The following is a 21,891-nucleotide window of genomic DNA, read 5'->3' as shown; positions in this document are numbered from 1 at the left end:
CTTAAGGTCATTCAGCTGGGGGAGGCTGGGACCGGATCCAAATCCAGGTCTGGATCCAAAGCCCCTGTCTTTCCACCTCCTGGGGCCTCTCCCATGCTGCTTCCCCTGAGGTCAGCATGGCTCTTCTCCACTCCTGGGGGGAAAGGACGTCCTAACAAAAGCCGGGAGCCTGGGGGTAGCTCAGGAGAGCAGCCAGAAAGAAGTCAGGAGACTCGATTTCCCTAACCGACCCCCTGGATTTTCATCACACCTTGAAAAAGAGGGGCCAGCTTTGTTTCAAATGGTTTTATTAAAAATTGTACCAATTGATAGGGGGAAAATATACACACACATATACGCATGTGAAGAACAAAAGCCAAATATTCTGTACAGGTGAAAAAACCAATGGGTCCCTGTTCCCCTCCCTCTCTTTCTCTCTCTCCCAGAGGCAGGGTGCCTAGAACCCAGGACAAGTAACCCAGGCTGAACAAAATGCTACATTCTCACTGGGTCTCTCCCTGCCAGCCCCTGTGGACCCGGGGATGGGGCAGCCGGGGGGGCGACGCTCACAGAGCGGGGAGAGGGGCCGCCACTCATGCAGGGAGTGGGGCAGGGCACGTCCCAGGGCCAGCTCTCAGCCCCTGTGGCCTGCAAGGCTGGTGCACCTAACCAAGAGCTCAGCTTTGTGTTATTCCCTCAAAGCTTGAAGTCCCCACCAGCTGAGGTACCCCCTGCCCACAGGGGACCCAGGAGGCTTCGGGGGCTCCTAAGTGATCCCCTTCCTAGACCAGGTCCAGCTAAGGTCCAGCCTCCCACCAAAGATCTGCAGCTTCTTGCAGCCCAGACTGAACGTTGATTCCCAGAAGCCCCGTAGAGCCGTGGAGGCAGGAGCCTTTGTGTTCTTGCTGCTTTCCACTGTCCATACCCCCTCTTCATCAAGTCCACCAAATGACACAAGCTTGCCAGCTCTCTGTGTGCTCCTCTGCCGACTGGGGCAGGCGCAGTGGCTCCCTATCCCCCAATGGAGGTCAAGGCAGGACCATCCCAAACAACCCCCCCAAAATTCCATGCCCAGGCTGGAGCCACCTCGGGATGAGGCTGGGCCTCTGGGGCCAGTGAGACGAGTCAGCTGGGCCCCTCTGAGTGCTTGGAGCATGCCTGACACGTAAGCTCTGGACACAGACCCACACCCCTCAGGGCTTGGGGAGGTCACTGGGAGGTGATCTTTCTCTCCCTCGCACTGAGCAGGAAAAGGCCACAGGGACAGCTCTCCAGCAGCCCCAACTTCGAAGCAGGCAAAGGCAGAGAGGCCAGGCCAGGTCCTCCAACTCACTTAGGGAGTCAGATGTCTGGCCTGGGTGGGGTTCTCTCCCTCATTCTGTCTATCCGCTTTCAGAAACTCTAGGGTTCTGAATCAGAAGGGCCTGTCTTGACCCTGAATATCAGGCTTCCTCCCTCCAGGGCTTTTCTATAATGAGAGTGAGGTTTCCAGCCCCTCTCTCCCCTCACCCTCAGCAAACCACAAAAACTCCACAAGTCTTCAGCTGGTTACAGGTCAGGAGCCAGGTCAGAGTCTCCCTCCCTCCAAATCGGATTCTCCTCCCCCTAACTAGAGACAGCCAAGCTCCCTGGGGTGGGGGATGGGGAAAGGGGGCCCAGAGGGAGGGATGCATCTCCTGAGGCTGGACCTGAGGAATGTTCAGACCAACTCACCAGGCAGAGGGGGAAGGGGCCAGTCTAGATTACTAGGCCAATTAAAAACAGCCAGCCAGGAGGAACCGCTCTCCTTCCTGGGGCCATCTACCTCCTGGGTGTTTTGGGGGGGAAGGGCGAAGGAGGGGGTTTTAAATTTTGCCCTAGCTTGCTTAGGGTAGTGAGTGAGTTCCTGGCCTCCCAGAAGACAGAGGCAGTGCAGTCGGACTGCCCTCCCCTGGCCTCAGGCTCCATGTTCAGGTGGGCTTGTCAAACTCTGGGCTCAGTTCTCAGAGCAGGCCACAGGACATCCTGCCCGGGGCCTGGCAAGATCTCCGAAGCTGGTGGTTTTGCCTCAGCACTGGGCCCCAGACCATTTATTTGTTCTCTCACTCAGCTCAGCAGGGAAGTGCGCTAAGAGGGGTTCAATGAGGCTGGCAGAAATAATCCTGGTTTTCTTGTGTGCTGCTCAAGCAGACACCAGCAGCCTGCCTGTCACTGCCTTGGTCCAGAAGAGGGAAAACAATGTCCAATGCACATTCTAAAATGCTGTGGAGACACACAAAGAAGGCTGGATTTCACAATGGTCAGCGTGTCCCCGAGTTGGTCTTCACCTGTTCCCTGGGTTCCTTCTGGTAAGCAGGAACCCATCTTCTTAGCAGACAAACCATGGTACACACCCTGAGAACAGAATTCTAGCCAAGAAGAGGTAATACCTCCAGAACATCCAAGCAGAACAAAACAAAGGCTAATATACAGTTTGAGGTCCTTCACCTCAGGGCTGCTGTGAGCCCATATGGCACCTTTGTGCAAATTAGGAACGACACCCCTTCCTCTGAACAGACATAGCCTAAGACAAGGGCATATAGCCTAGTGGGCAGAGTATGAGCTGGATTTTAGCTTCCATTATCTTCTTCTGCAGGTGCCCTTGTGCAGTGCACAACCTGCCCAACTGTACATCCAGTAGATTAATGCTTCCTGCAGACCTCCTCTCTGTAGAACCGTAGGAGCTTGTTGGGCTTCTTCAGGTTTGAGAGTCTACATGGACTCCTCCAATTTCCTTGGGTAGCCCTGAGGTCTTCTCTGCCCAGGAAGCCATCTTTACTTTGGGCCTTGCTTCATGTTAGCACCAATGTTATCTTTTCTTACATATGCAAAAAGTATAATTTAATTTCTACATGTCTAGTTAACAGATTCCCTGTGTCTTTTCAGATTCCCCGCATCTGCTATCAGAGCTGCCAGCCTGGCTGCTTTAAATTCTCTCCATGAGTGCCACAGCAGGGAGAAAAGGGAAGTTCAGAGGCAGCTGCAATCCTGCTGAGCTCCAGAGCACGATATTCCCGGGACTAGCTGGAAGCTGAAGGAAGACAGGAAACATGTACCCAAATTTGACAAATTTGACGGCTCCACACTCTAATCATTGCCTGTGATTCTAAAAGACATGTTTCAGCTGACAAAGCCACAGTGCTGGCTTCTTCCTATATCCCACTAGGTGTGAAAAAGGAATGGGGTTAAGCGGGAGGAGGTATGTCGTTTCCAAGGAAACCAAGGGGTCTGGGTTCCTCTAGGGCTGACTCTCACAGGTGGGATGGCCACCACACTTCCCAGCCCCATGTCATCCTGCAGTCCGTTGGCTGGGTCTTTTGAAAGAAGAGCTGACAAAGGCACAAGCTGCTGGCTATGGCATGGTCATTGGCTCTTTGGCTCATCCATGGCTGACACCCAGTGTATCCCAGGCAGCCAGAGGTGGCAAGGGTTCTGCACCTCAGGACCAATCCCGGGGCCTCTGAGTGGGAGCAAGTAAGACTTGAGGCCTACCCGGAAGTTTGGTTCATTTTGCGGCATGTTTGAGGGGTCCTTGGAGAAACCCAACCCTCCCTGAGGTCTGCTGGAGATGACAGGGGCTGGGCAAGAATCCCTGAGCCCTTGAGGCAGGCAATGACTGGGCCAAAGGAGAACCCAGATATGGAGCTGGCTGACTGGCCTAGTGGAAGTTGCCACGCTCAGCTGGAAAGCCCCTGGCCAAGGCCCTGGGGGATTAAAGCAGTGTGACTGTCAGATCTCGGGCCTTCCATGGTGGAAGGCTGATAGTGCGGGTGGAACCAGGAGTCTCATCCAATCTCCTATGTCTTCAGCGAGCTCCTGGGAGAAACTACAGTCCACTCGCCGGAGCACATCACTACCTGGTCATCAACAACCGCTCAAGAAAGACTCGACGTGTCAGAGCCCTCGGGAGGTCCCACATCACAGACACATCAGCCTCCACTTCAACAGTGTTTGACAAAGGCCCTTACTCCTGGTCGAGGTCCTGAACAGGGAACGATATCCCGCTTGGGTATGTCTTATGTACACAGAGAGACACTTTTAAAATGCAAACGCAAAAAAACAGCAATGAATACACTTCATAAGACACGGTGTCAGTCCTCTTGATGTCAACCAACGTCCTTCCTGTGGTGCCCTGAACGAAGAGGGCAGCCCAGCCTCACCTGGGACCTGCCCCATTCCTGTTCTCATCTGCATTCAAAGCCAGGTTGTGCAGGAAGAGGAGAATCTGCCACCACACTCGATTTTGGTTTTGCTGGTGCTGAAAGGGAAAAAAAAAATGTGATTCCTAAACATAGCCTGTAGCCTTGACGACTCCTGACTCCTTATCATTCCCAATAAAAGTTCAGATCGATGTGTCTAGGGGCAACACTTTAATCCTATCAGGACAGCAAACTGGGGGACAGGGGTGGGGGGGGAGGGGTGAGAAGAGTGGTGAAGAGGAGGAGATGAGTTCTCCAAAAAACAATTGCAGTTTTAACATTAAAAAGAAAAGACCAGGCTCTTTATGCACTGTGCACAAGAGGATTAAACGTTTTCCCCTGCTTGCAGGATTTTCCAGAGTTTAGCCAAGTGCTGCTTTTAATCAGATTGGCTCCTGAGCCCCTCAAACCTCAGCTGCATGAACAACAAACTTTCTTCAGAAAGAAAGAGAAGAAGTGCCCCCCTCTCTTCCCCAACTCCAAAGTAACACAGAGAACAAGGGGGGAAGCGGGGAGCCTCCATCTGCAAGTGATTTGACACTGTGAAGGTCAAAGGGTTAATCTTCAATTTAAACCACACTGCTGAGGCAGCAAAAATCTGATTTCATCCAGTGCAAACACGCACGCACACACATGCACACACACAGACACACACACACACAGACGCATACACTTGTACGCCCGCCCTCTCTCCCTTCCCAGCATCTCCAGCTCAGTGCTGCCCTTTTTATAGCTGCTCTTGACAGTAAGCCATAAATAATCCCTCTTGGAGCGCTTTCCTACTGACTGGGGCCAATTAAACGTTAAGCAAGAACATACTTGAAAACAAAACAAAAACAAAGAATGCACACTACTCTCTGGAGGTTATCCCAGGTCCTACTGTCAGGCAGGGAAGCTGGGGGCAAAGGTCAGGGGTCAGAGGCTCACAGGCTTGGGGCTGCTGCCACACCCACACAGGTACCATTTAGGGGGGGGGGGGCGCCAGCAGAGGCTCCGAGGGGAGTGGGGTGCTGGAAGAGGTGGCCTTTGTCCTCTCTTTGTCTGTCAGGGCAGGAGGACGGGATGTGGGCCCTCTCCACCCGGTCCTCGGTGCAGAGGGGAATGAAAAGCTAGTGTGCAGGAAGAAGCCAGCATGGGCTGGACCGGGGTCACTGGCAGGGCCCCGCAGTGAGTGTGGCCATGTGAAGGACAGCAGGGCCGGGGCCCTTCTCGGGCTGTCTTTTTTTTTTTTTTAAATAGTCACACAGAGAGAGAGAGAGAGAGGCAGAGACACAGGCAGAGGGAGAAGCAGGCTCCATGCACCGGGAGCCCGACGTGGGACTTGATCCCGGGTCTCCAGGATCACGCCCTGGGCCAAAGGCAGGCGCTAAACCCCTGCGCCACCCAGGGATCTCGGGCTGTCTTTAACCACTGCCTGGGCCCCTATGTGGGGCCCAGATGATGAGGACAAGGTAAATCAGTGGCAGAATGGAAAGTGAGCCCGGGTGTCCCGCGCCCACACCGTTGGAGCTTTGTGGGCAGGGCTGGCCCTGGCCTCCTGGACTTTCCCCCAGGCCCTGTGCAGGTTCCAGGCCCCCCCCCCCCCCCCCCCGGCCACCCGCCTCCACCGGCCTTGGGCCACAAAATTAAGAGAGGTGACCTGTGGACTGCGGCCGACCTCAGGGCCCTGCCGAGCCAAGTGAACCCCACGCTCGTCTGGGGCCACAGTGTGCCCCTTGCCCCTGAGGAAGGGAGGCTGGAAAACCATCCAGGAAGCTGGAGTTGGGGCTCCTGCCAGGAGGGGAAATCAGGGTGTGCCACAGAGGAGTCCTGGCAGACTGCAGCGGGAGACTGATGGCTTCCTTGTGTTTTGTAAACAAAGATGAGTAAAAAGAGGAAACACAGCCGGCTTAACAAAATCTGGTTAGAGTGAAGCAGCGTGAAAACAGCCTCAGCTGCAAAACCTGAAGGCTCGGGCCTGCCTGCAGCAGCTGGCAGGGCACCCCGCCTCCTGCTTCCCGCCCCCAGCTGCTGCCCGGGACAGGTGCAAAGGTCATGTGGCGGAACAGGAGGAAAATCCAGGAAAAGACTGGTCCCCAGAGACGCCTGTCTGCTGGAATTCCAAGTCTCCTCAGGTGCCTGTTTGAAAAGGCCAAGTAACAATAACAGCCACAATCATGACAAGAATAGTAGCACTGAGTGTGTCAGGCTCTGAGTCTTCTACAAAGTGTGAAGACTCTGCTGGTCCGTGGACCAGCAGTCTCAGCACCACCTGGGAGCTTACTAGAAATGTAGATCTACTGACTCAGAATGTGCATTTTTAACAAGATCCCCACGTGACTTGGAGACTCCATTAAACTCCTTTGGCCCTTCTGGACAATCCTGTGAGATTGTTACATATCATTATCCCTATTTTACAGACGGGAATGTTGAGAGTTCAAGAACTTGGCCACATGGCTACTAAGTGGCAGGGACTGAATGGAATCCAGACCACCTGGCCCTAGAGCAATGTCTTTACCCATTATCATTATTCTCTGGGCACCACCACACAACTTTCTTTATGCCAAAGCAGACCCTTTCTTCTCCTCTTCTCTAAATCCTATCAAAATAGCTCAATGGCCAAGGAAGGGAGATCACAATATGTTGTGGGGCCTGGGCCAATCCCATTTCTGTATGCCTCAGTTTTTTTCCCCAAATGCCCCTAATGGGGGCTGCCTGGGTAACTTCCGGGGCCCTGAGGTATCTGGGGATGAGGGCAATGCAGCACCCCCAGTCCCATCATTTGGGGGAGTTGGGGGACCCAGAAGCAGCTATGGGCCAGAGCGTGCTGTCAGAGAGGAAGGCCGAGGTCTTGCTGGGAGACATAGGCATGCCTAGGTACAGAGGCAGGGCCACAGACCCACCGCTGGAAAGAACCTGAGTCCCAAGCCTCTGCCTGTAACAGGCCTCAGGGTACAAGGCACTTTGGGCGGTGGGTGGCTCCCTGGGCCAGGACTCAGAGGACCTGGCTGTAGGCGGGAGATTCTCACCAGCTTGTCTGCGAGTCCTCACTTCCCTTGTAAGAGAAATGCAAGCATGGTTTTAGATCAGCAGTTCCCAAACCTGACTGTGTCACAGAATCCACTGAGGTGCTGTTAGAAATACAGAGTCCCAGGGTTCCACCCAGGCCAACTGGGTCAGAATCCCCAGGGAAGCAGTCCAGGAATTTGTACATTGAACAAACTCTCTGGGTGACATTTTTAATTTTTTTATTCTATTTATTTAATTATTTTTAAGCTTTTGATTTTTTAAGTAACCTCTACACCTAACATGGGGCTCGAACTCACAACTTTGAGTTCGAGGCCCATGCTCCACTGACCAGGCCCACTAGGTGCCCTAGGGCAATGTTTTTTAAATCAGAAGTAACATTGTTTGTATATTTTAGTCATCAAAGTAATACATGTTAACTGTAGAAAAATTGGAAAATACAAGAAGTGAGAGGGAAGAAAATAAAATCACTTGTGCTCTTGCAGCCTAGAAGAAAACACTTCTATTTTTTTTTTTTTTTTTTTTCCAGTCTCTTTCAATCTCTTCTCATCAGAATAATGACTTGGCCAAGCCAGAGGTAAATCCTGCCCAGGTGGTTCTGAGGCAGCCAGGCCACAGACCAGCATTTGGAAACCACTGAGGTGCTTTCCGATTCTGAGGTTTGGGATGTGAAGTTTGTCATCCACAATTACCCTCAGGATTACAATTCCGAGCTCCAACAGTTGAATCCAGCCAGCCTATCAGAGGGTCCGGGTGGGCCGGGAGACCAGGCTGCCTCGTACTGAGTTAAGCTGGCTGCATGGCAGCTGAGAGAGCAGTAAGAGCAGGGCCTGGTAACCAGTCCATGGCCTCAGTCGTCCCTTCTCTGGGCACAAGCAGATGCCACACAAATTCCACTTAGCCTTCTCTTGCCACAGGGCAATCCCTGAAAGGCCCTCTTCTGAAAAGAAACCAAGCTGCATCTCACCAAAATTATCAAAGAATGCCCTGATCATGAAGAAACCAAGCACTTAACAAAACTATCAAAGAATGTCCTGATCAATAACAAATACAATATTAAAAAAAAATTTACACAAAAGGGCCTGACCAGAAAGGAAAGAGAAAGGACATGAAGGGAGGCCAGTGAGAGAAACAGTAAGGAGGAAGGAAATCGACAGTCACTGAACAGGATGAAGTACACAAAGACACCACAATGCCAGAGAACATGGGTCCTTCCAGCAGAAGGTGTGGAGGAGCAGGGAAGAAGGAAGGGGAACCAGGAAAGAGTAGGCTTGGCCTCTCATGCTCATGGTACAGCATGGAAAGCAGCACCCGAGATCAGTGAGTGCAAACCCTCAGAGCAGGACCTTCCTCTCCCAGAGTTAGCTAGAGTACCCTTCTAAGTCCAGAAACCTGCAAGAAGTGGGGGTTCTAAGAAGGTGGTCAAGGTGGGCGCTTAGGGATTGGAGATGGAGGCACAAGGGATGGGGAGCTGCTGGGGATTGAAGTTTCCACTTGATTTTAGCCGAAAGCCCGAGAAGTGATTGGGATTGAAGTTTCCACCAGAAGACCTCAAACTGAGAGTTTAGAGGGTGGGACCCAGGCATAGAGGAGAGAAAAAAAAAGAGAGGTGAATGCCCTGTGGGAAAGGGATCCAACCCGGTGGCTAAAAATATCCTCTTCAGTGAAGACAGCATAGGCAGGTACTAGAGACCCAGGGCTCTTCTTTGACGGTCCCACTTTCTTGCTGTGGTCAGGGGATGAAGGCAATCAGCTGACAAGGGTTCAAGTCACCCCCACTGGGCACACAGTAGGTACTTAACAAATGCACACTGGACCGACTACAGAAAAGTCAGCCTTGCAAGATAACCCACTTGTCTGAGGCTGGGAACAAGTGATGTCTGGCCAGGTCTAAAGATGTACTTGATGTGATAGTATCAGCCTCTTGCCTGGGGAGAGGCCCAACTAGTAAAAGGCTTTTCTTCTTCTTCTTCTGTTTTTTTTTTTTTTTTTTTTTTTTTTTTTTTTTTTAAAGAGCTGGCTGTGGTGTCTGACAAGGTTGGATTACACAAATCAAACTGTCCCATGTGGCCTCTGCCCTAAGCACAGTGTTCCCTCCCCTTCCCTCAGATAAGAATCTCCCTCTGCCTCTCTCCCTTGGGATCCAATTCACACCCTCTGGGCGCTTTGTGTGTCACCAGTATTCCAGATGCTTCAGCAAAAGCTAATTCACCCCCGAAGGACTAGAGGAAAGAGCACCCATATACTGTGGCCCTGCTCGAAAAGAACCCTGCCAATTTTACCAAATAGACAGCGATTCATAGTATCTTATACTGAGAGTACTTTCCAATCTACCCATATCTTCTTCCTAAAGATGTGGAACACAGGAAGGACACATATTATTAATCCCATTTTACAGATGGGGAAACAAAGGCTCAGAAACATCCCTCCAAGCAAATTAGTTGGCAGGGACTGGGGGTGGGCGGTGGGGTTATTCAGACCCCTGTCTTCTAACTCCATAGCTATGTTTTTCTACTAAAATATTACAGTGTATTTATTCACACTGTGGAAAGTAGTACTAACTTTTCAAAGAGAATCACCACTGAACGGCTCCCCTAGTATGTTTAAAGACATTGTTTCCAGATCATTAACTATTTAGTAAGGATGCTGTGGACCAGAAAAACATAAACCTTCCAGAGGCAGAGCAAACTGAAGATCAAACAGAAATAAAGCTAAAAACTGCTCTGAAAGGATGACTTCAGGTCATGTTCTGAAACCACACTTGGTTTCTTTAAAATGCAGAATTTCGCATGCCCTGTTTTACAGGGAGAAACATTCTCTTCCGAGTGATGTTTTCCTACCTCTCCCCTGTCTCCATGCTGCTCTAAACCCACCCTGGCGGAGGCTGAGCGGGGCAGCCTTGCCACCAAGAACAGGAATAGAGATAAGAAAGACTTCAGGAAAATTCAACTTGGAAGAAATTGAGGAGATGTTTTTGCTCAATTCAGCAAGCTTTTATCAAGCCCCCAACTGGGGGAAAGGCTTATGAAAGGCACAAAGATGAGCGAGATGCAAACTGCCCTTGATTATTCTATAATCTGAGCAGAAGAAAACAAAAGCATAGAAGTAAGTTTTATGGGAGGCAGGGCCAGGTCAGGGCAGTAAGTGGGTGCTCCTTCATGCTCTTGTTTGCCAGGAGGTGCCTGGAAGCAGTGATGGGTGGTGGGAAGACTAGAGTCTTAGGACTGATCAGATCTGTATGGCTCCCAGCACAGCCACTGACAGCATAACTTGGGCGTGCTGGGCTGTCTCCCTTCTCTGAACCTGTTTTCTATAAAACAGCGATGATCGGGTCCAGAAGTAGGAGGTGATCAAACAAGAAAAATACACATAAAGCGATGGGCCTGGTGACTAGAGGGAGCAGCTCACTCCCCATGGAGGACAAGGAAAACCTGGGCCTCCCTTAACCTCCCCGACACCTCCCTCAACATCCTCTTCCTCAGAGAGGTCCAGGGGTGGAGGAGTGCTATCTTCTAAACAGACTGCTGCAGTCCTGGGGAAATCCCTGACTTTTCATTCTGAGACGGGCCAAGGTAGCTAGAGGCAGCTGGGCTCAGAAATCCAGGCTGCCAGGCTGACCAAGGGATTCTGAAACCCACAGGGCAGCCCCTTGGGCCCAGTGGCCCACTGCCCTAAGAATGCTTCTGACCCAGACGGCCGGAGTAACAGGCAACGTGGCAAAACGGAAAAAGAAAAAAATAACCCCTTGCCAAGAGCTTCCTCAGCGCAGCCAGTAGTGCTAACAGGACGTTGAAGCCACACCACCATGGCAACACCAATCACTTCTCCAGGGAAGAAGGGGTAGCCTGGAGCCACTGGTTCTCAGTGGAAGACAGGAGGGTTTCCTCTATGCAACTGCAGGCCACTGGCTTCAGCTGTGTGTGTGTGTGTGGGGGGGGGGGGGGGAGGGGGGGGGAAGGGGGGAAATGGGGGAGGGAAATAGAGATGGGGGAGGGGATAGGGCTGTGTCCACCACTCAGATCCCCAGAGCCTTTGGGGCCCCTACCTATCCTCCCACAGAGATGGCTCTGGCTCCCTCAGCCTGAGAACTGCTCCATCAAACTATCAGACAACTTAAGAACTCAAGAAAAAAACCTGCTGTGGGTGCTCCAGGCATAAGTAAGGGACAGAGGACGGAGGACTGCCAGATTTGCTGTGGGTCTACAAGACTGTGGAAAAGGAACCCTAGAGCTCTGGCTCCCAAACTGGAGCCTTAGCAGCTGGCTGTTCTCAGCCTGTCTGAGGCCAGTTCCCTAGGCAGGACAAGGCAAGCTAAGTATGGAAGAAGGCTGGACCCTCCTCTTCGCCACATACACTGTTCTCGTTCTGGTCATGGAACATGCCCTCTTGGTTGCCAGACGTGATCAAAAGGCAAACTAGACATTTTTCTTCATCCTTCTTTTCTAGTACCTCTCCCAGCCCCTCCTCCCATCACCCCCTTCACCCTTAAGGGGGAAAAAAAAGCCAACTCCCATCCCCAAGGCCCAGCTTGGTGGGGAGGGAATGAACTATCCGGGACTATAAGGCCCTTCTCCTGGAAGAGAGAGTAGTCAGGTGCAGAGTTGTGTGGGGAACTCGGCCTCTAGTCAGCCACGCTGATGACTCAGAAGCTAAATATAGTGAGCGATATAAACAGAGCCAGCCACAGAGCAAACACAGGGCCCCGAAGCCCCGGCCTGGCTCTCACGCACAGCAGCCCTCCCCAGCAACACACCCCCCTCCCCAGCCTCCCCCAGCCCCCAGCCCTCTCCTAGGTAGACCTCCCACTGCTGGAACAGAGGCTGGCTCCACAGGGACAGGCTCACTCTAAGGTGAAGCCCTGGGGCTCCTACTCAGGGCTGCCACATCTAGGGCCTGAACAACCTCATTAGCCGCAGTCTGAGCCCCCCCAAAACCACTTAGCAACAAGGAAGGCATCTCAAAGGGTCAGGTAGCAGCACTCAAGGGCCCCTGAACAAAGGATCCAGGCTGTTGGCAGATGTAAACACCACTCTGGGTACGACTTCCAAACGAGCTCCCCAAGAACTATAAAGACAGGCCCAAGCAAAATCCTACAATCATCTTTTGGCACGTTTCCCAAAGTGTTAAACTGCCCACACCTTAATAGTTATAGGTACTACAATCTCCAACGGGCTTTCACATCTGTTCTGCTAAGTAAGCATTAGAAATCGAGGCGCAGAAGTTAAATGATTTGTCTATGGACAGAAAGCTTGTAAGTGACAGAGGGAGGATTTGAACCTGAGTCTACCTTTAAGTATAGGATCCTTTCTGGAATATTGCAATTAAAGATAGTTTTTAGTGAGTGGCTGACATTTTCTTCAGATTTCATTTTTCAGAAAGTCTAATTACTGTTCAGGGAATTTCCAAATTTGACTATTCTGAATGAAGCCACTCCTGGTCCAACTGAAAAAGCCATTTCCAACTCAAAGAATTCCAATGTTCTTGTGGTTTTACTCACTCAGTGGTCTACAGTGGCTTTTTTTTTTTTTTTTTTTTTTGATTCTTGGCTTTTTAACATTGCCCAGAAATAACCCCCATAAATTTCAAGGTGGTGCCACTGGGATAGGAGACTTTCCTAAGAGGAGGAGGACAGAAGCTACTGCCCATTCTTAGGCCCATGCTGGAGAAGACTGTGGCAGGTGGAATAGAATGAAAGTAGAACCCACATCTTCTGACCCCAGCAGCTCATGAACACAGTGAGGAAGCTAACCTGTACCTCCTCTTCCCTGCAAAAGCTGGATAGACACAGAAATACCAAGGTAACTTCACAGAGCCTGAGTCAAGGTAGGCCATGGCAAGCACATCACCAGACATCTGCTGCAGAGGAACAAAGAGGGGAACCTTCCAGGGGCATCTGGGTGGCTCAGTCAGTTGAATGTCCAACTCTTGGTTTCAGCTCAGGTCATGATCTTGGGTCATGAGACTGAATCCCATATCAGGCTCAGTGCTCAGCAGGAAGTCTGCTTGTACCTCTCCCTCTACCCCTACACACATACACACACACACACACACACACACACACACACACTCTCTCTCTCTCTCTCTCTCTCTCTCTATCTAAAATAAAGAAATAAAATCTTAAAAAAAAAAAAAAAAAAAGAGGGGAACATTCTACTCCTGACCCAAAGGAAGGTGGGGCATTTGATTGGGTTTGGAAAGGCTTTTACCTCCAATCACCTAGCATTCAACTCTCCTGTTGCTTTGGAGACCCAAACTGCTGATAAAAAGCGCCTTACTGACAGTGATCTTCTGCCTTCAAATCCTTGCCCTTCCATCCAGAGGAGCCACCCTGAAGAGATCACACAGGTAACCAGGCTAGATGCCCACCCTACATGCTCCCTAGGATATATGTTGGGAGGGCTTATGGCCAGCAAAAACTGAGATCCAACATCCAGTGGAACTTGGAACCTTTTGAATCTGGGGTCAAGTTGATGCACTCAATTTGCCAAAATGCCATGCTACAACACACTACCCCATCATTGTACCTCCCAGCCCCTCTGCTCCACATCTCCTAGGAAGAAGTATTCCCCTGATACACAAATAGAATAACTAGGGTCTGTAACTGGGGACCAAAAGTGGCAACTCACACTCCCTACAGGACTCAGGGACCAATGGCCGTTGTCTGGCCCTGGGACACCATCCCAGATCTGAGGAGAAAGGAGATGGCTAAGCCCTCCCAACACCTTACTGCCACTTGGGTTGCATTTCCTTCACTCCCTAAACTCAACCTATGACAATGGGGGATGGCCATCATTTCTTTGTGGAGAAATGTACAAGGCCGAGGTCCACAACTGAACAGCTTGGACACAAATTTCTCTATGTAGGGCAGGTGGAGGGGAGCTCAGGGGAAGCAGCTCTGCTAAGGGATCAGCCTGATGGGAGGCGTGGGAAATGTACTGTGAACTGACAAGAACAAATGTGAGGGACGATCAGGCTTACAGACAAAAGGAAACAAGCATTAACAAGTACCTACTGTGTACCTGGAGCTTTCATTGGTATTTTCTCACTTAATCTTCACAATAAAATTCTGTGCTATTAGCTCTAATTTACAGAAGAGGACGATGTGGACTTGGCAACGTCAAGTGCCTTCCTGATGGCTAGTAGGTGGTAGAACGGGTATTCAAATCTGGACCTTCTTGACCTTGGATTCAAAGCCTAGAGACTGGGGATCCCTGGGTGGCGCAGCGGTTTGGCACCTGCCTTTGGCCCAGGGTGCAATCCTGAAGACCCGGGATCGAATCCCACATCGGGCTCCCAGTGCATGGAGCCTGCTTCTCCCTCTGCCTGTGTCACTGCCTCTCTCTCTCCCCTCTCTCTCTCCCTGTGTGTGTGTGTGTGTGTGTGTGTGTGTGTGACTATCATAAATAAATTTAAAAAATTAAAAAAAAGAAAAAGCCTAGAGACTTAATCCTAAACCACTTCCTAGTACTTCAGTTTCTCTGCCTGCAAAGGAAGGGAATAGGGAAAGAAAATTATCCTAGCCTTTCCCGTAGGAGCTCCCAGAGAAGGTCTGTGAGTGGGGTTAGAGGGAAAGACGGGGTTAAAAGCAAGAGGATTCCACAGACAAAAATGTTTGGTTCTCTGTAATGGAAAATTTGGGAAAACCAGCTCTGCTAGAAAGGCTTAGCTGACCAGCCTCCTGCTACTATGAGGTAGGAGTAGACAGCAGCCAGGGGGCCAAGGGACACAGGGACCTCAGGAGCCAGTATGGGGTCAAGTGCAGAGCAGGGGAGATTTGCCTATGGTTCTCCTCTGGCTTTGCTGCTTGCTCCTCCTCCCAGGCCAGGGTGGCTCTGGCTGATAGCTGAAAGATACCCTCAAGGAGGCAGCCCTGACCTGGGGGAAGTGATGCCAAGCAGCAAAGAGCAGGATCAAATCTTGGAATGAACACTGTCTCCTCCTTTTCAGGACTGAGTCATGAAGAAAGGGCCCTGGGCTATGTTCTAGTCCTGTCCTCACAGCCTGCTCCCAAGCCTACAGGGGCTCACCAATGCATGGGAAACAACTGTTGAGAGAGATTAGGTCTACCGGGATTGAGAAAGGCTGCCTTCCAGACAGTCCTCTAGATGAATCTAGGAGACCCCCAGCCACCGTGTGTCCTCCAGCAGCTCCAGCACTGGGACTGGGAGCTGGGAACTGGTCTCAGCCCTAGGCTTGTATAACCAGGCAAGAGTGAATGGGCAGGAAGGAGGCCAAGAAACGGAAATCAAGAATCAGAGTGAGTCCACACATGGACCTAAGGAGAGATTCGAAGCCAAGTTTCCAGAAAACAATCAAAGGAGGGACTAGGGACTGGAGCCTGGGGCCAGAAGCTAGGCTGCCTTATTACCTAAGCATAGGGCCACCTCTCTTCCCGATTAATAGGGGCTGGGAGACCCACCCAGGGACGAGGTCTAGCCCCAGATTTCCCTCAGAACTCCTCAGCAGAAGGCACTGACCATATCTAACCCTGATGTTCTGTTCTCAGGAGACCAAAAGACAACTTCTCTCTCCCCTGGGGCTGGCAACGGATTGGCCCTGAGGTCAAACCTACTGTGATCACCTGGTGTCACCCATCTCGACTCCGGGTCTGCCCAATCATGATGGAATTCTCTTGATTCTGGACACACACACACACACACACACACACACTGCCCGCTAGGACCGCCCCGGAGGCAGGGAATGTGTTCAGTTCCAGGTGGCCCGTGCCTTTGCTCCCCTGGCGGCGGTACCAGCACGGATTCAGCCCTGGGCTCCCGTCCCTCCCTGGTCCCTCCCTGGTCCCTCCCTGGTCCCTCCCCGGGCTGGCTCTCTGGAGCGCTGCCCAGGGAGGAAGGGTTAAGTGCCTGGGGGCCAGCCCGGGCCCAGGCCGCGGGGCCGGGCGCCTCCAGCCCGCGGCCCGGAGGGCTCCTGCAGCACGAGCCCGCCAGCCGCCGCCTTTGTTGCCGGACTCGGCCACATGCTCTGCTGACACGCGATGCTCCGCCCCGGCGGGGCTGGTGCCAGGCTGCCGGCCAAGCGCGGGCCGCCCGTCTGGAGAGACTCTCCGAGGTCCGCTCTCCAGAGTCCCGGGTCCCGGTTCCCAGACAGAGACAATGAGGAGCAGCCTCCCCAGCTGGAAAGTGTCAGGTTACAACCGGTTCCACCACTTTCCCCCACTCAGGCCCATCCCTCGGCGGCTCGGTTACCCGGCTCCCAGGGCACCTCAGCCAGGCGCCCCCCCCAACTGTCCGGCTTCAAAGCGGCTCCCTGGGAATCTTCCCCTGAGGTCCATGAGGGGCGATCTCCCCACCTGGCCTTGGGCAGACGCGGTGTGTCAGATGAGGCTGCGGGAAGCCACCCCATTCCCCAGGAGAGATCGGGGCTTTCCTGCCCCAGGAGGGACAAACGGCTCTTAGGAAGCCTGAGCCCAGGGGCGGCAGGTAACCCACTTGGAGCTCTGAGAGGGCAGGAGTGCCCGGACAGTTGGGCCCACCCAGTTCACGGGAACCACAGCAGCCCAGGCCAAGACCCCGGGACCATGTCCTTGGGGCCCCGGCAGACACAGAGTGGCTGAGGCAGGTCCTGGTCCACCCCCAGCCCCCAGCCCCTGCAGACTCTCCTCCCGCCCCAGCCCAGCTCCCGTGCCTACTTGCTGCATATGAAGCCGATGGAACTGGTCTGCAATGCACTGAAGCTTTCGGGCAATCTGTACCTCTGCTCGATGTTGCCACTGCCCTTCCGGGGGCTGCTCGAGGAGAGGCAAGCCTGCAGGGAAACTGGCAGGGAGAGGGAGCCGGTAGCCAGCGTTGCCTGCGAAGACAGAGGGCCCACATCTCAGCATTCTCCACAACTCCACTATCCATCCCGAGGTGCCTGACGCTCCCTGCTGAGACCTGGGGCCGAGGCCTTTATCGGGGCGCTCTGCCAGGTTTGGACAGACAGATCTGCTGGCTGCCCAGGCGTCTAAAAGCTGCCGTTCAGAGAACGGGAGGCAATGGTCCCAGCCTTCCCTGTAGTTCTCCATTCACAGGCAGTGCCAGGGTACAAGTAGTATGTGTGGGTGAACCTGCCAGCCTTCTGTCTTTATTTACCAAGCTATGCTTGACCACAATTTATTTTTCATGCAGTAGCAGGTTGAAGCTCTTCTCTGGAAAAGCACCGGAGGCAGCTCTCCAGAGTTCCTGGGTTGAGCAAAGCAAGGCAGAGAAAGAGAAAACCAAAATGTGCCTTCACTTTTTCCTCTGGCTGGGCCCAGGTCCCACAGCTCGGGACAATGGTACTAAAACTAGGGAGAGCAAACTCTTCAGACCCACTGGATAGCCAAGTTTCTCTCTGGAGGAGCCCCAGGCCAGACCGCAAGAGCTAGAGACCAGCGCTGCACCCTACCCCAGTGCTGGCAGTCGAGCTGCCGCTAGGGGTGCCTGCCTGCCTGCCTGCCTTCTTCCTCTGTTCCTTCTTCCCTGCCGGCCTTATCCATCTCCTCAAACTCCAAAAAGAACTGCAGGGCAGCTCCCTCTGGGAATGACTGCAGCGTCTTCTCAATATGCTCCATCAGACACAGCAAGTTCGCCTCCAAGCCCTTCCCCTCCCTCCATAAGCTATTGCGCTAAAAGAAGAAAGCCGACTAAGTGTCTAACCCTGTCCCTTTGCCAGAGGAGGGCATGTTACTCATAAAGCAAACCATTTAGGCCCACAAATGAAGGGGTCTTGTCTGATTGAGCCTTGGAAACAGCCTCTCTACTGGCATCGAGCCCCGGCAGGCCCAACCTCTTTCTCTAGTTCCCCTTCCAAGCACAGAAAGTCCCAAGTGACACCTTCTGCCTTCAGGAATCTTCCCCTCCCAGAAAGGGCCGGGTTTTTCCCTTCAGTGTCAACAGCGATTCACACAGATCTCCCAACCTTCATTGGGGCCACATTGGCCAATTTACAAAAGGCATATCACTCCCAGGACACAAAAGGCTGGGCCACTCAACGGGCCACAGGATGTAAAACTCAAGGCCCAGGTACCCACTCTCCAATCCCAAAAGGTACCACAGACCCAAGGATCCCTGCAGAAAGGGACAAAAAAGGCAGAAATGATGGCAGGCATAGCAATTTGCCCTTCTCAGTGCCTAAGGAGCACAGGTGAAGAGCAATGACAAGCAGAGAAGCAGAATGACAAGAATCGAGGAATCAATAGCCCCTGCTATTCAATTTGGGGAAGGAAATAACAAAGTGCACGTTTGGGGAGGGGAAGTCCCCTCTTTTCCCCCAGTCTCTATGGGAGGAGTCCTGAGGCTAAGAGCACTCACCATAAAAGAGTCGCTGGGGCTCTTCGGTCACCCCACAAGGCAGCATGACACCCTGACTTGGGGAGGCCGGACTGAGGGTCTGGGTGGCCTTGTCTTCCTGGCTGGTGGGTCGAAGCCCAGGGCCACAGCAGTGGGTGAGAGGGAAGAGATGCAGACGGCTGAGGGGGCAGTCCAGCTGGCTCTGGGCAAACAGGTCAGCAGAGAGCAAGCTCCCAGGCTGGGTCCCCGGCTCCCCATCCTCTGGCTGGAACACATCATCCTCCAGCTCCTCCACACACTGAGGCGGCTCCATCTCCCCTGTTAGAGCACAATGCAGGCCTCTGGGATGCTGCTTCTACCCAGGCCAGAGCTGAGGGATTCCCCTCCCCTTTTTTCTTTCCTGCTTCCCCTTCTTATTTGGGTGAGCAGGGCCAGGTACTGATGACAGACAACCGGTGATAAAGTACTACCAAGGATGACACAGGCCCCAAAGGCTGAAGACAGCCTCACTGCTCCATACCTCTTCCCTGGGCCTTCCGGGAGCCACCCCCCACCTTGGTCTTTTCTCTTGACCCAGGCTGGTTCCGGTCATGAAGTCTGACTGCTATTGACTCTGAGCACTAGCAGGGGTATGATCAACAGCTACAAGCATGCAGGACACCTGGGGAAATGTCAACAAGACCAGACCCTGTGAGTGGCTATGGGAGGGCAGAGGGTGCTGGGACTGGCTGTACACACAGTGCTCGCGCGCGCGCTCTCTCTCTCTCTCTCTCACACACACACACACACACACACTCACTCACTGCCCTGAGGAGTAACCACCAATCTCTCATTTCAGTCTGAACTGAGCTCCAGGCTCAGCAGCAAAAACAAAAGCCAGCAACTCTAGGGCAGCCAGGTTCCCTCCAAACCTGCTAAGCCCCGCCCAGCTGCCGATCTACCCTAGTCTCCACCCCCTGCTTGCTCAACACAACAAACAGGCTCCACGGTGTGGTAAGAGTGGGTCCTGGGAGAGAGGGCAGAAAGACCCAAGTGAGTCATTGGCCTCCCAACAGAGCAGAGCCATCTGCCCACCACAGCTTGGCCTAGAGGGTAGGTCCAACATCCAGCAATGTGGCCAGCCTCCCCCAGCTCAGCCTACTCACTCGTCTCCATGACTTTAATCTTCTTTGCCCACAGTCTACCTACCATTCCTGTCGGCACTGAACCTGAGATTGGTCTAACCCTCCTCACAGAAGGAAGTGAAATTCAGCCCTCTTTTTGTGACCTCACTCACTGTCTCTGTACTACTCAGGTTGTTGATAGGAGTTTCTTGGTAATAAAGAAGTTCCTCTTGCTCCACCTGATGGTTCTTGGAAATCTGAGCTTGGAGCCACCCAGCATCTTGAGCTCCCAACTCAGCCCCCTACACACACACACACACACACACACACACACACACACACCAGGAACTTGTTAGGGTCCCTGGGGCAGCCAGAAGCAACAACTACCTGAATGGTTTGGGATTCAGAGAGATACTGTTTGTCACTGCCAGATTCAATTAGAGATCCCCTGGGAATTCTGTCTCCCAGTCTCTTTCTTGCCTTTGAAGAACAAGCCAAATGGTCTGTAGGCTGGTAAGATACTTAAAGGAATCTCACTTAAATTCAGAAACTTGGCTTTCCAAAATGCAAGCTCTCTCCGAGGCGCTTGCTTCAACCTTCCCTCCATCCCAACCAGTCCATGAGCTACTATGACCCTATCTTTGCCCTCTTCCCTGGTGAGTGAGGAGATGCCAGCTTGGATGGCAAAACAGGCACACGGTGTTCTTTGGAAAGCGTTTCCCAAAGGAGGGTAGGAGATCTTCAGCTTATCAGCACCAGGAAACAAAGTTTCTTGCTGAAAGGACCAAGTACTGTCTTGCCAGTCACCTGGCAGGGGCTCTTCTCCAGCCTTTCAGCCTTCTCTCTGCAGACTGGCAATCCCAGCCTAAGAGGGGGCCCTCCAAAGCTAATCACAAGCAGGAGTCATTGTCTTGGGTTTTCCTTTGAAGCCAGTCGCCTCCCCCTCCCCCACCCAGCAAGGCCCCAAAGTTCAACCCTTGCCTGGACTGGACTGTGGGGGAAATGCAGCCATAGGGTGTGTCTCTGCAAGCCCTGGGGACCCTACCCATTCTCCACAAGAACTGCAGGTGGCTCCTCTGTACGTGGGAGCCTCCCGAGGGGTGCTAGGCAAAGTCAAGCGTAAACTGGGATAGGGTAAAGAGACCCTCTGCTCCTCTTCGCCTGAGCTGAGGAGGTGATGTCCAAACTGGTAGGAGGAGCACACTTCTTGAGAGCACTGCCTGGGAAGGTTTTATTCCTAGCAAAGGGGAACCAAAGCCCGCTTTGGAACCATCTCAGCCCCGGAAGGGCTGTAAGAGGGATGCTGAACTTAAGACTCCTCCTCCTCCTAGGAGAATAGCCAGGCACTCGGAGGTTTCGCAGGAGTTAAAATCTGGGAACGCACACATACATGCGTACACACCCACACGACACACAGCAGACCTGGGTGACTCCAGGAGAGAGTCTCGGCCTCCGAGTCGTGGTGCCAGGGCTCCGCGCCAGGGTCCAGCGTGACGAGCACTCGGGGGCTTGGCGCCCAGAGTCAATTGGGAAGGAGGGAAGGAGCCCAGCTGTTAAGGAGAGGAGCCTTCAGACTCCGCGGGGAGGCTGGACGCCCCCCCACTCCCTGTCCTACCCCGGAGTCAGATCCAGAGGCCGGGCCGTTCTCGGGAGCCCAGGGCTGCTAAGCAGTGAACCGCAGCTTCCCCTGCCCACCTGGACCCAACTCGCTGCTGTCTGAAACGCTACTGCCCCCAAGTTCCCTCGCGGAGCAGCGCACCTAGATAAGGGTCCTGCACCCCGTTCCCGCACCCCGGCGCTCCGGCCCTTCATGGTCCCCCCACACGCCCGCAGCCCAACCCTTCCCGGGCCCCCATGCGCAGCACGACTCCTCGCCCCACTTCCCCGAGGACGTGCGATCCAGCTCCGCCCGGCCCCCGGCCCCCGGCCGCCCGCGCGCTCACCGGGCTGCGGCGGGTGGCGGGAGGCGGGAGGCGCGGGCAGGGGCGGCGGCGGCAGCTGGCGGGCCGGCGCGGGAGGAGGCCGCCGTGCACCGCGCGGTATTGTTTCCAAAATACGCCCGCTCGGGGCATCCCGCAAACAGCTGATGAGGCCCCGCCCCCGGCGCGTCACGCCCCCGGCGGCCAATGGCGAGCGGAGCCCCGAGTCCCGGGCTGGGCGGCTGCCAGGGACCGTCGCGAATGTACCGACCTTCCCTTGGAGACACTGCAAGGGGCCGAGCGAAATTCCGGCTCCCGCCAGAAACGCAATCGGAGAGCCGTAGTCCGCGCAGATTCCGACCCGGAGTGCAAGCCCGGGAAGGACCGGAAATCTCAG

General features: G+C 53.4%; 1 protein-coding gene across 4 annotated transcripts; it reads right to left on the bottom strand.

Annotated features, from left to right (window-relative positions):
• Nucleotides 1-270: 270 nt before the first annotated feature.
• Nucleotides 271-21,644, bottom strand: BMF (Bcl2 modifying factor). 4 transcript variants are annotated; one of them, XM_041744623.1, is made up of 5 exons: nt 21,519-21,644; nt 20,998-21,125; nt 18,494-18,790; nt 16,852-17,012; nt 271-4,255 (listed from the first exon to the last, which is right to left on the bottom strand). In XM_041744623.1, exons 3-5 carry the CDS (start codon nt 18,783-18,785, stop codon nt 4,154-4,156), a joined length of 555 nt encoding a protein of 184 aa, XP_041600557.1. In that variant the 5' UTR covers nt 18,786-18,790; nt 20,998-21,125; nt 21,519-21,644; the 3' UTR covers nt 271-4,153. The 4 variants fall into 4 exon arrangements, with proteins under 4 accessions (XP_041600557.1, XP_041600559.1, XP_041600556.1 ...); XM_041744625.1 differs by lacking the exon at nt 21,519-21,644 and having other exon boundaries at nt 16,915-17,012; nt 20,998-21,429; XM_041744622.1 differs by lacking the exon at nt 21,519-21,644 and having other exon boundaries at nt 20,998-21,423.
• Between the last annotated feature and the right edge of the window lie 247 nt (nt 21,645-21,891).

Source organism: Vulpes lagopus, chromosome 2 (assembly GCF_018345385.1).
Source record: "Vulpes lagopus strain Blue_001 chromosome 2, ASM1834538v1, whole genome shotgun sequence".
NCBI lineage: Eukaryota > Metazoa > Chordata > Mammalia > Carnivora > Canidae > Vulpes > Vulpes lagopus.
The sequence above is the reverse complement of the archived record's forward strand: the minus strand, read 5'-3'. Positions and strand labels throughout refer to the sequence as shown.